Genomic DNA, 12,550 nt, shown 5'->3' with positions numbered 1-12,550 from the left:
TATCAAATGATCTGTTCTTCAGAGGAGGAAGCGAGCCATTGGAAACACTTGATAAGATTAACTTCCTTTCCCATCCTTACCATTTTTTTAAAATCCTTTTTCCAATCCCTATCTATTCATAGGCACATACAAAGATCATACACTACAGGGTCATGTATCCAATAGGTTCTCAGATTATTTAATGATCTTTAAAATTGTTAGATAAATATTCTCCAGCAAAACTTGTGCCACATAGAAGCTTTCTGAAGTAGAGATAGAGATCAATGATTTCATTTCAGCCTGAAAGATTCACTTGGAAATCAGCCAGAAGAATAAGAAGCCATTAAGAGGAAAAAACAGCAGCAGTAGCAACAGCAACAACAAAACAACAATAACACACACACACACACACACACACACACACACACACACACACACACACCAAGGTGTCCCCAAACTATGCATTCTATTGATATTTAATCAACCAAAAGCAATCCCTTGTATGTGAGTTTTCTGTCCTGTATGCACGTAGACTACCTTCACAATGAAAAAGCACAATGCCAAGCATATGGCATATGTGAGATGAGCTGGGGTGGGGTGGGGAGGGAGGTAAACATTGCAGACTAATTCAGACTGCTGGCAGACTCTGACAGTCAATTGCCTGTAAGATTTGTACTAGGGAAAGTTGTCTCTACTTGGTTACTATTGATGTCTTGTGCAATACAGTTCTTCATTGAGACGGTTCTCTGGGGTATTATGTGATGATGCCTATTGGCATCCCTAGTACTGTATCCATCCGGTGCTAGCAGTAGTTGTCCTTTGTGCTGTACCAATCAGAGTATCTCCTTATGTTTCCAAATACGTGGGAATCAAAGTCACCCTTGCCTAAATCCTATTGCTGCAGGTGGCTCTAAGGCAAAAGAGCTGGTTACTGCATTTCACTATCTGGCAAACAGTGCTTTAGGTCTTTGTAATTCAAATATAATATTTTCTAGGTCCCTATATCTTCCCTTTGTGAAAGCTCTTTTGCCCAGGGTTGCGATTCTAGGTTGGGTGGTTGTTATGTGTTTTTATTGGGTTAGTAGTGCACTGCACAGCAAGGCTTCAGGGAATGAGTCCGTCTAACTTAATGTCGAGCTGTGCCCAGTGAGCTTACTGCTTTGGCAAGGGAGAGGCCCTCTACGAGTGCTTTGAGGGAAGTTGGAAGTCTTACCATTGCTTTTCTTATAGATCTGTTGTTAATCTTGAAAAAGAAATTCATGTGCATGAGAGAGTCCCTAGTTGGCAGCAAGGGTGGCATTTTTCTGCCCCTTGAATGGGGATGTCACTGTTAAAGGATTTGCCATGAGCACATCTATTGGCTCAGGAAGAGGAAACAGGAAGTATTTAGACTTTTCAATGAGTATTTTACCTCCTTACCCCTGGAAGGCTTCAATGTAGCAGGACTTCCATATTAAGCATCTGAAATCGTGAACCAAAATATCAAAGATAAGTCACCTCTTTAATTTATGGTCTCTGGGGTAAGATAAAAAAGGAGAATTCAGACAACATGAACTCCTAGACTTGTTCAAAGAGATAGGAAAACTGAAGCATGATGCTGGCTTTTCCATTGCAAAAGGATTCACTTCAGCATTTAACCAGACATGTCAAGTTTAATATTTAAAAGTGCATTTTCTATGCACCTGTAATGTCAGAAGAACTATGCATATTAAGTTACAACTCTGTGCCATTAATTATTTGTTTGACTCTAGAAGTATTTGATGTGTGATATGTGTTCATTATCTTTGGTGAAAAAATCTTTTTAAAAAAAATATCCAAGACCCAGTCATATACTAGAGGATTAAGTCAAGAACATGTATTAGAAATGAGAAATAATCCTTCGCATTTAAGGTTTTATGCATAGTCTTACGAAAACACAAAACAACTGATTGGCTTAATAAGTGTGATAAACAAAAATTAATGAGAGTAATTATAGGCTGCCAGGTGAGAAACAAGTGATTAATTTGGAAAGCTTCCCCCCCACACCCCCATGGATTTGAACACCACATAGTCCTAACTAGAGAGAATCAATTGCCTTCCACACCAAGGAAAAGTAATTTGAGTAGAACTATTATTTTGTAATATGTGTAATTTCTCACCATAATTACATTTATTTGAAAAAATAGATTCTATTGTATTTTCAGGGATGTTACCTGTTGACTGCGTAGTGCATTGAGGTCAAAATCCTCTATGTCCTCAGTCAGATGGGCAGCCTTACAGAGGGTGGTGTATAGAGGTTTACGAGAAGGAATCTGGGTCTGACTGAGCTATTTAGCAGTCCAGGTACTGGTATTAAAGATGCACTTTAAGCCCATAGCTTCAGCCTATCGGGTTCTGGTTATCAGTCAAGCCTTTAGTTGGTTGGAGACTTGGAGAGCCGAGAGTTCTCAAAGTAAACAATTTCATTAAGAGAACTGTGTCCAAGGTAAATTACTTGGTCACTAAATCTATTAGTGAAAGGATGGAAAGCAGAGAACTTGTTGGTGAATGTAGCATTGGAATTGTGTATCTTTTCTCTCAGATTAAATCCAGTCTGGAGACTGAGGCAGGGAGGAAGGCTGAACTGTGCCAACAGGAATGAGTGGGAAACCGCTCATCTCAGAGTGGTACTTGAAAACTGTTCGAGTAGTTCACATAAGATACCAGGCCACTAGTATTGGAATGAAAAAAGAAGAAGAGGAGGAAGAAGAGAGAGGAGGAAAGAAACAGGATATCCTTTGAGACAGGATATTTATTTCTAAAATCGTAATTACCTCAACACAGTCCAACCTGAAGGCCATATGGCTTGAGGGACATAAAAATATTGAAGACAGACTGACAGACCAAAGAAAAGACAGACGTTTATGAGATAATTGCATATACTGATGGACACAGGGAATGGAGATCTGAAGGGTATTGAGCTCTGGGACATTTAAATTCAAGGTATCAATAAAGCAATGAAATTTACTTCACTTCAAGACAGGGGTCTGGAATGCAGGGCAAAGTAGATGGGGTGGATTTTTGACACATCCATAGAAAGAAAAAGGCAACTAAAATTCTGAATATATCACTAAAATGAAGTGAGAAACCAAGGTCATAGCATGGATACAGTTTCAGTTAGAATCTGGAAGAACAAGAAAATGAGATTGAGAAAGGATAATGATGAGAAAAGAAGAGGAAACTAGGGAGAAGCTAAATATTCTAAGAAGTGAACCAGCACCAAGTGCCTCAGAATGGCTGAGCAGGTTTTTTTGTTTGTTTTTGTTTTTGTTTTTTCTTTGTGGCATTAGCCATGTACCTATCTGTACCAAGACTCTGTGCCAAGAAGTAGTACTGAGGTTACAGAGGTAACAAAAAGACTGTCTTTCACAGACATCTGTAGTTTCGCATCAGCTTCTAGACTCAGCCTTATTAAAGTGAGAGGCAGCACCAGAGTCTGACTAATCTACACCAACTATTCTTCTGAGACATCACAGTAGAATTCCATAAAAGGAAGACTGCCTGATGATCCTGTGGAAACTGTCTTAGTCTGGACTAAATAGGCAGAAATGATTATTATTAATGGAAGTAGTTATTTCACTTCTGCAAAACTTCCTGTGTAAACAGTTTTGACTGCTTGAGATGGACAAAATACTTTTTTGTATTTATATAGCTGGATGCTGTAATTAAATCAGACGTTTAGAAGTTGCCTTTTAAAATATGTTTTGCTTGTTTTGTCTTTGAAACCTTTCAGTCTGGCTTAAAATCAAGTGTGTATTAGTGGAAAGTTTTAGGTAGAGAGTAAGGTACAAGGATAGAGGCAAATTTTAATAATCAAGTATGAGTAACAATGTCTAACAGTGACAACTAGAAATTGTTGTAGAGAGATGAATTATGACATTGGGGGAGGGGAAGTCCACCATGATTGCTAAAAGAGCTTCACCACACAGGAAGGAATGAAATTAGGATTCAGACTTCCATATTGGAAAGATAAAATAGGAAACTTCGCTCCAGTTTCCTTCTCTTCTCATGGAGCATGGTAGCAACATCAATCATCTCTGTGAGAAAACAGTCACAAAAATAAGTCCAACTTTTTCTTCTTTTCTTTTCTTACATATTTTCTTTATTTACATTTCAAATGTTATTCCCTTTCCCGGTTTCCTCTCCGGAAACCCCCCATCCTATCCCCTCTCCTCTGCTTCTATGAAGGTGCTCCCCACCACCCCTTTCCGCCTTTATGTCCTGATGCAAGAGTCACTTTGGTTCATAATGGAGGAAGCAGGATTCTTTGAAGAACAGGAGTGGAGAGAGAGACTCATCCCTGGGCCATCACAAGCAAGCTAAGTGCTGTGCCAGGGCAAGGATGTTTTTATTGTGACTTAGTCAGAGCCTGGCCCGAAGGGAGAGCTGTGATTCTTGGGATGAATGTTGATGCAGCATTCAGACTTTAATTTGCAGTGTCATGCACTCTGAAATGGACTTGATACATCTTCAGTGTGTATTACTACCCATAGTCAAGCACAGAGAGCAACTGGAAGTTCATCCACAAGATTTTGTCCTAATAATGCTGGATGGATATTGAAGAAGGAACACAAGAAGTTCATCTATGTCATAGCTCAATTTTAATATAGTGGGCACGAGTCTTTAGATGTCCAAAACAACAATAAATGGGGTAATTTTTTCTTTTGTTTTGTACTTATGAATCTTGAACACATAGTACCTATGACCCTGATTTCCAATAAAAACTTCCAAACCTGAATAGTACAATTTTCATATTTTCTGCCCTCCTGCCCCTGATGAGCTTGTAGAGCTACCCTGTGTACACTTGGGAACACAATGTTTGCTTAGAATTAAGTGACTGGGTGGTCCACTAGTTATAACAGTATAAAAAAGATAATGACTTAAATTTCAATTACTGTTATAAATTTACGGTATTATGCAGTATTTATCTCTATTCCTATGATGACATTAACTCATTCCTTATAAAAATTTCATAAAATAAAATATGTTAATTTAATAAGGTTTTAATAAGAAATTAAAAGCCATTATCAATGGCTAGTGCTCCAATAACTCTCCAGTCTTAAGCCATGAATTTTAGACCTATCTTCAAACAGCTCCTTTAATGCCAACTACAGTGCATTACATTGTCTAGTGTATTTTAATCTAGGGCCTATTTACATTAATCTCTCTATTCTCTCTCTCTCTCTCTCTCTCTCTCTCTCTCTCTCTCTCTCTCTCTCTCTCTCTCTCTCTCAGTTTTTTTGAGACAGTGATTCTCTGTAGCCCTGGCTGTCTAGAACTTGCTCTATAGAACTGGGCTGGCCCCACACTCAAAGATTCTTCTGCCTCTGCTTCTGATTGCTAGGATCAAAGACAAGTGCCATCACAACCAACAATGAATGGAATTCTTAAAGTGTACAGATGAGAATCTAGTGTGTTTTTATATCAGATTCTAAATATCAGTTTTATTTATCAAATAGCAACGTATGATATTTCATTATCAAAATGTTCAGTTAATATAGAAAGCCTATTTTAGGCTTTTAGAATAGTTATTCAAATTTTTTTGTTATGAGCTTTGTTTTAAATGTGAAAAGAATCTCATAAGTGATATTTTAAGTCATCATATGGATGGTGTTTATCACACCAGCAACAAAAATTAATATTTTTAATAAGTTATAAATGATAAAATCCAATAAGATAAGAGATCAGATGGACTATTAGGAAAGTTTTAATTAATCCAAAGGAAGAAAGAGAAAGATTAAGAACCAGGAATGAGAAACAGATGGGTCAATAGTAAAACTGTAGTAAAATGTCTCATTTGTCTCACTGAGCCAATCCAATTATTCAAGTAAATAGTGAACCAACTCCTTTCCATATAAAAACACAAGGATGCTAAAAATGAAACAGTGAAAATGTTGAACTAACATTTAGGACTAGGGATAGCGTCAAAAAAAGGAGGCATGTTGGAAAGATCAGAAGGTACAATTCTTATAAATGCCTATGATCCTACCCACAAAGCTTCAGAATATAAAAAATAGATGATAGATTAGATAGATAGATAGATAGATAGATAGAAAGATAGATAGATAGATAGATAGATAGATAGATAGATAGATAAATTAACTGACTGATTTAGTCAATGTTCTATTGCTCTGAAGAGACTCCATGACCACAGCAACTCTTACAAAGTAAACCAGTAATCGAAGCCTGCCTACAGTTTTAGAGGTCTTAGTCCATTATCAGCATGTCAGGAAGCATGCAGCACACAGACAGACATGGTGCTGGAGGATCCGAGGGCTCTATATCAGCATCTGCAGGCAGCAGGAAGAACAGAGAGCCACTGAGCCTGGCTTTGACTTGAGAGACTGCAAAGCCCACCCCCAGTGACACACTTCCTCCAACAAGGCCACACCTCCTAGTCCCTTTCAAGCAGTGCCTCTCCCTGATGACTATGTATTCAAATATGAGCATAAGGGGACCATTCTCATTCAAACCATAATGACAAAGAAATTGAAAAATCACTTATGGTTGATATTGAAACTCCCTATTTAGTACATAGCAAAAGAGAAAATTAATAAGAATATGGAAGGCTTGAGCAAAATCACCCAAAAATCAACCAAAACCACATTTAGAGTACAATCAGTTGCAACAGAATGAATATTCTTCTCAAATGCACATGAAAAGTCACCAAATAAGAAGACTTAGGACTGCTACAATCATTCTATAGGAGTTAAGGACATAGTTATCAAATGGAGGGAAATTTATTCAAAGTCTCAATTTCCAATGATGCAAGAGGATAGCCTCTGTGAGCTAAATTATTAAGGGTCAGAGAAAACACAAGAACCTGGAGCAGCTGCAGCTCCTGAGAAAACAGGACAAAGCTAGCCTGGAACAGTGAGGGTTAGTCTAGGTTCAAGCTCTTAGTTTGAAGCCAAGAGTGAAAGATGTCAAGAGTCCAGGAGCACAAAGTCAGCATGGAACAAGGTATTAGGTCAGAGACTGCAGAAGTTTGTCAAAGGAAGAGGACTTTCCAGTCTAAAGAGATAAGGGTAGGACAGATTTCTGTCTCTTTTTCAAAGCTCATGAAGCACTGCTTCTATTTTTAAGGTCAAACAATAGGAAAGATCTCAGTGAAAACACTGACATTAGGAGTCTAAGTAGAATCTAAAGAAATTAAAATATTTTTTTTTGGTGGAATCCCACATCAATACATAGTCTATCTTTTTTGTCAACTGGCTTAATTTATTTCCCAAATGATACCTGTAGAATAAAGCAGCCCTAGTACTTCACCCCCAACAGGTTTTTATATATATATATATATATATATATATATATATATATATATATATATATATATATATCATGGGACTACCTAACTTAAAAGGGATACTGATGGAGGTACCCATTTGTTATATATAATTTTAATGTTTTTTAGTGTTGATATTGTCTTATTTTAACCTCAATGACATAATTCCCATGAAGGTCAACAAACACATTATTTTAAAACTATTTTGTATTTTCGTATGATTTTCACAATTGATCATTTTCTTATATTAAATACATTTACTCTGTACTACATGACAGAAAGGTATAAAAAGCCATATTGACAAGTCATGAAAGAAGATGAGATACTGGGGCTCAACTCTTTCCTGAAGATATAAATTCAGTTAGTGGTTGTTGGGGGGAAGTAGAATCATTTTTTTCCAGCTTGTAGCTATGAGTAAGGTATTCATGCTCTTGTGAATAAATTTTATTAATAATGCTATAGGCAGCTGTAATTAAATTCAGTGGGATATACACATTAAAAAATTAAAAAGGAAGGAAGGATGGATGAACATAGGAATAGAGGGAGAGAGGGAAGAAAGGAAGGTGAGAAGGAAGGAAGGAAGGAAGGAAGGAAGGTCATGCATGAAATTAGACTTGTAGGGTAGAAAGAAATATATGCAAGAATAGGGAACAAGAAAGGAGAATGAATATGATCAAAGTACACTGTATACATATCAGAAAATGTTAACCATAGAAATTCAATTCATTATTGCACATAAATAATATATACTACAGAAGAAAACTTAAAGTGCTCATTTGTAGAATAAAAAAAAATCTACCTATATTTGCTTTTCATTCTCCCCACTTCTCATTCAATTCTCTTATAAGCTTGGAGATGTAGCCAGGACTTGTGTCTTGTTTCTTTCATGAGGTCTCTTTGTGGACTTTTCTAGGATGTATGTCATTATTTAACTATTGTGATCTTATATCATTTAATTATAAATCTTCCTGAATTCATATTCTTCTCTATGTATATTGATCTGCAATAGAGTTTGCTCAGCTTCATCACTTGGATTAGGAATCAGATAAACTGCTACTAATAAGTCAATATTCAGTAATTTAAAGACCTATAAAATATGTTAATGCTGGATGCAAAGAAATATTGACATTTTCTTTCCATACTATCAATCAAAGATAAATAGATTCTCTTGAGACTAAATTCAACAGAGCATTTCAATTTGTTTGTATTATCTTTTATTGTTTAGATATCTAAAATCTCAGGTATATTCTCTGTTCTAAACCATAAAGGTCATAATTTTCTGACTATCAAAGTACATTTACAAATTATTTTATCACAGAATTTTCCACAGTATTCAAGGTTGATGCTCTCTGGCTTCTCTGCAAATGTGAATTGTTATACACATGTATGAGGTAGAACACACAGAGGTAAAGCTGTAGAATGCAGTCAGGATAAATACTGCATCCATGGGAAAATGTGTAAAATAGATTAACAAATTCCCTGAGGATGTTGCCTCCAAAGTGTTAGAGGAGGTGTTGTAAATAAATAAATAAAATAAAGCAAAAAGTAAAAAATGTAAACCGGGGTGGAATGAGTGTTTTTCCTGGGGGTTCCACAGGTTGGATATCTTGGCAAAGGTTTCTTATACTGAAAACCAACTGGTGTTTTTTTACCCTGAGCCCACCTCAGTGCCCCAGGACTGCTGGATATCTTGGCATAAACTCAGCCCAGCCACACTTAAAGGACTCTTTCTTAAAAAAAAACACAAAATGATCCCTAGGAGATCCAAACACTGTCAATCCCAGTTCCCAGATGGGGAACAATGGCCCTGGTTTGCCTCTAACTCCTCTCAGTTCCCCATCGTCTCTCAGACAAGGTTCCATGTCTCCAACTGTCAAGTAACCTCTGAGATCTAATCCCCTCCTCCCCAACTCCTACCTCTGCCCAGAGAAAAGATGTTTCCCCTTTTGTCCAAAAAACTTTTCTATACATAGGTGAACTAAGCATCATTATTACCATTCTGCCTTTTAAAACCAACAATATGCTGATGTCCACCAACTCTGTTCACCAACCATGTTATCCACACCATCCAGGAAACCACAACAGGAGGGTATGTGTGTGTGGTTCCATTTAATGATTCAATAATCAACAAAAATGATCCAAGAAAATAACAAAGGACGATTTATTCCAGAGACAAAGGTCATGATTAAACCTTGAAATCATTTTCTTTATAGGTTCTGATCACATGTCAATGGTACTCTGTCTTTAGAAGCAAGTCATAAATACATTAATCACTGCATTTATGAATGCTTAAAGCTCACAGCTTCCCCCAAGTACATAACTGAACGAATAGCATTTGTTATCCAAAGAGAGGAAATCTTATGAATTTGAAAACCAATTTTATATAGTCGTTTTCCTGTTGAGAGAAAATATTGAGAAGAATAGGGTCTATTGGTAAATTTTATAACATAGTCAGTTGTATTAATTTACAAAAAAATTTCATTGTTTATTTAGCATGTAAAAACAATATTTGGTCTCATAGTTCACAAGTACAAGGCCAGGAACAAGGTGAGGAACGAAGTTAAAGATGACAACATGTTTTATACTCTTAACTCTCCATCGTCCATCTCCTTGGCTCTCTTTTGCTTTGTCCAAATGTGAGAGATGAAAGGTCATATTCAGATTACCCATTTGTGCAAAGGACTTCTTTATTCATCGAGGCTGTCCCTGTATGCTTAGATCAAAAGGAACTGGTGTATTGGTTTTCTTGCTGCTATGACTAAATACCTTGTAAACACACTTTAAAGAATGGAGAATTTATTTTTGACCACAGTTTGAGGGTGAGTAACAGTGCAGGAGTAGTAAAGAGCTGTGTCTGAACTGTGGCATATGGAGCAGAGAGCATTTGGTCATACAGCATCCCTAGGCAGGCAGCAGAGGTGAATGCTGATACATCATTCTCTCTCTCTCTCTCTCTCTCTCTCTCTCTCTCTCTCTCTCTCTCTCTCTCTCTCTCTCTCTCTCAATTCCCCAACCACTCAATGGGGTTAATTATTTGATTATGAAATCAAATTCATAAGATTTCCTTTCTTTGGATAAGAAGCGCTAGTCATTCAGTTATGTACTTGGGGGAAGTTGTGAGCTTTAAGCATTCATAAATGCAGTGATTAACATGTTTATGACTTGCTTCTAAAGACAGAGAACCATTGACATGTGATCAGGACCTATGAAGAAAATGATTTCTACATATTCTGAGTAGGGTTTCTTGTATCAGTCAGCTGTCTCTGAGAACATTCTCCTAGGTAATTTTCAAGTCCTATCTCATTGACAAGATTAACCATCAGAGATGGTAAGATTGAAGACAAAGTATTTAGTCCTTACAAGTTCTCATACATCACACTTCATAAATTGTCACATTCACAGGCAGTGGAGAGAACCTATCTTTGGGAATGTTGTAAGTTTAGTCCAGGGTAGATGATTATGTGAGTCTTGACATATTGATTTGAAGGAAATTTTTATTTACTATGTTGCCATCTGTTTTGATCAACTGAGGTCTTTTCTTTCCTGCACCAGGTCATTCAAAGGAAATTAAGTAAATATTTCACTGTAGTTCGTTTGACTCATTTGAGGGGAAAGTAAGTACCTTTCAGGAGGGAAAGAAATGAGATGTATGAAAGACTGGAAATTAACCACATTATGCCTTGTTGCTCTCCCAGGGTCCCATGATTCCTTCAGCTTCTACATTGATGAAGCTTCTCCAGTAGGCCCTGAGCAGCCAGAAACTGTCCAAAACTTTGTCTCTGTGTTCGGAACTGTAGCCAAGAAGCTGATGCGGAAATGGTTAGCCACTCAAACGATGAGCTTCACTGGTCAGCTGGGAGCTGGAATCCGTTACTTTGATCTTCGAATTTCCACCAAGCCCAGAGACCCAGACAATGAACTGTATTTTGCTCATGGCTTATTCAGTGCCAAAGTTAATGAGGGTCTTGAAGAGATCAATGCATTTCTCACAGACCACCACAAAGAGGTAGTATTCTTGGACTTCAACCATTTCTATGGGATGCAGAAATATCACCATGAAAAATTGGTCCAAATGCTGAAAGACATCTATGGAAACAAAATGTGCCCAGCCATTTTTGCCCAGGAAGTGAGTCTAAAGTACCTATGGGAGAAGAACTATCAAGTATTGGTCTTCTACCACAGCCCAGTGGCACTGGAAGTGCCCTTCCTCTGGCCTGGGCAGATGATGCCAGCACCTTGGGCAAACACGACAGACCCTGAGAAACTGATCCAGTTTCTTCAGGCATCCATCACCGAGAGAAGAAAGAAGGGCTCGTTTTTTATATCTCAGGTGGTGCTGACACCCAAAGCAAGCACAGTGGTCAAGGGTGTGGCAAGTGGCCTCAGAGAAACAATCACAGAAAGGTAAGTGCCCTTCAGAGAACAAGAACTGCCCAGTAATCTAAACTCAAACTCATAAAGCACAAAAGCTATGAAGCTAAAAATTCTTATCTATGTGCATTGGTTTGCTAGGGTAACACAGTACTGCAACTATTTGCCATAAGAAAGTTGGCTTCCCAAGTTCTAGTGATGGCTGACATTTCTGACCCCTTGCTTTACAGCTAGTTCACCAATTGCACCTTCTTCGCATGGTCTTTTCCCCACGATCCTCCATTTTTATATGGACACAGTGATAGTGGCTTAGGATCTGCCTAGATTAATTCATTTCAACCTAATTAGTTCTGTAAATAAACCAATTTTCTAAGTAAGGTCATCTTCATAGGACTCCTTCATTTATTTGTGTGGCATTTCACATATTAGTAGGACCTTGCTCTGGTTTTTTTTGTTTTTGTTTTTGTTTTTTTTTTGTTTGTTTGTTTGTTTTTGCAGTCTTTTTATATAGCGAACGCCATTTGATATATAATAACCATGAGAAGTAGGTATTATCTTATAGATTAAAAACTTTAGGTCCAGGAAAATTTAATACTTTCCCTTAGGCTTCTTTCTCAGTGACTGATGGACCAGATACTCAGACCACATTCTCAAGCCACATCTTATACCCTCTACATTACACAATCTGTCTTTTTTAGAAAGGATTGCTGAGAAAGAGAGAGAGAGAGAGAGAGAGAGAGAGAGAGAGAGAGAGAGAGAGAGAGAGAGAGAACACGAGAACATGTCATTGGTCAAGAATGGCTAACAGTATAGACCCATAATAACCCGTGAAGCATAATTCAAAACATCAACAAAGATCTCTGCAACTTCCTCCCATGAGAGTGACAGCATCCAGAA

At 37.5% G+C, this 12,550-nt stretch overlaps 1 protein-coding gene across 1 annotated transcript in view; it reads left to right on the top strand.

Moving 5' to 3' along the window:
• Nucleotides 1-12,550, top strand: part of Plcxd3 (phosphatidylinositol specific phospholipase C X domain containing 3) — a 168,190-nt gene that overhangs the window by 90,129 nt on the left and 65,511 nt on the right. The window contains exon 2 of the mRNA XM_032898825.1: nt 10,978-11,686. Coding sequence (XP_032754716.1) covers nt 10,978-11,686 — 709 coding nt within the window. The remainder of the gene's footprint in view (nt 1-10,977; nt 11,687-12,550) is intronic.

Source organism: Rattus rattus, chromosome 3 (genome assembly GCF_011064425.1).
Source record: "Rattus rattus isolate New Zealand chromosome 3, Rrattus_CSIRO_v1, whole genome shotgun sequence".
Classification (NCBI taxonomy): domain Eukaryota; kingdom Metazoa; phylum Chordata; class Mammalia; order Rodentia; family Muridae; genus Rattus; species Rattus rattus.
Note: the sequence above shows the minus strand (reverse complement) of the source record. Positions and strands in the feature narration are given on the sequence as shown.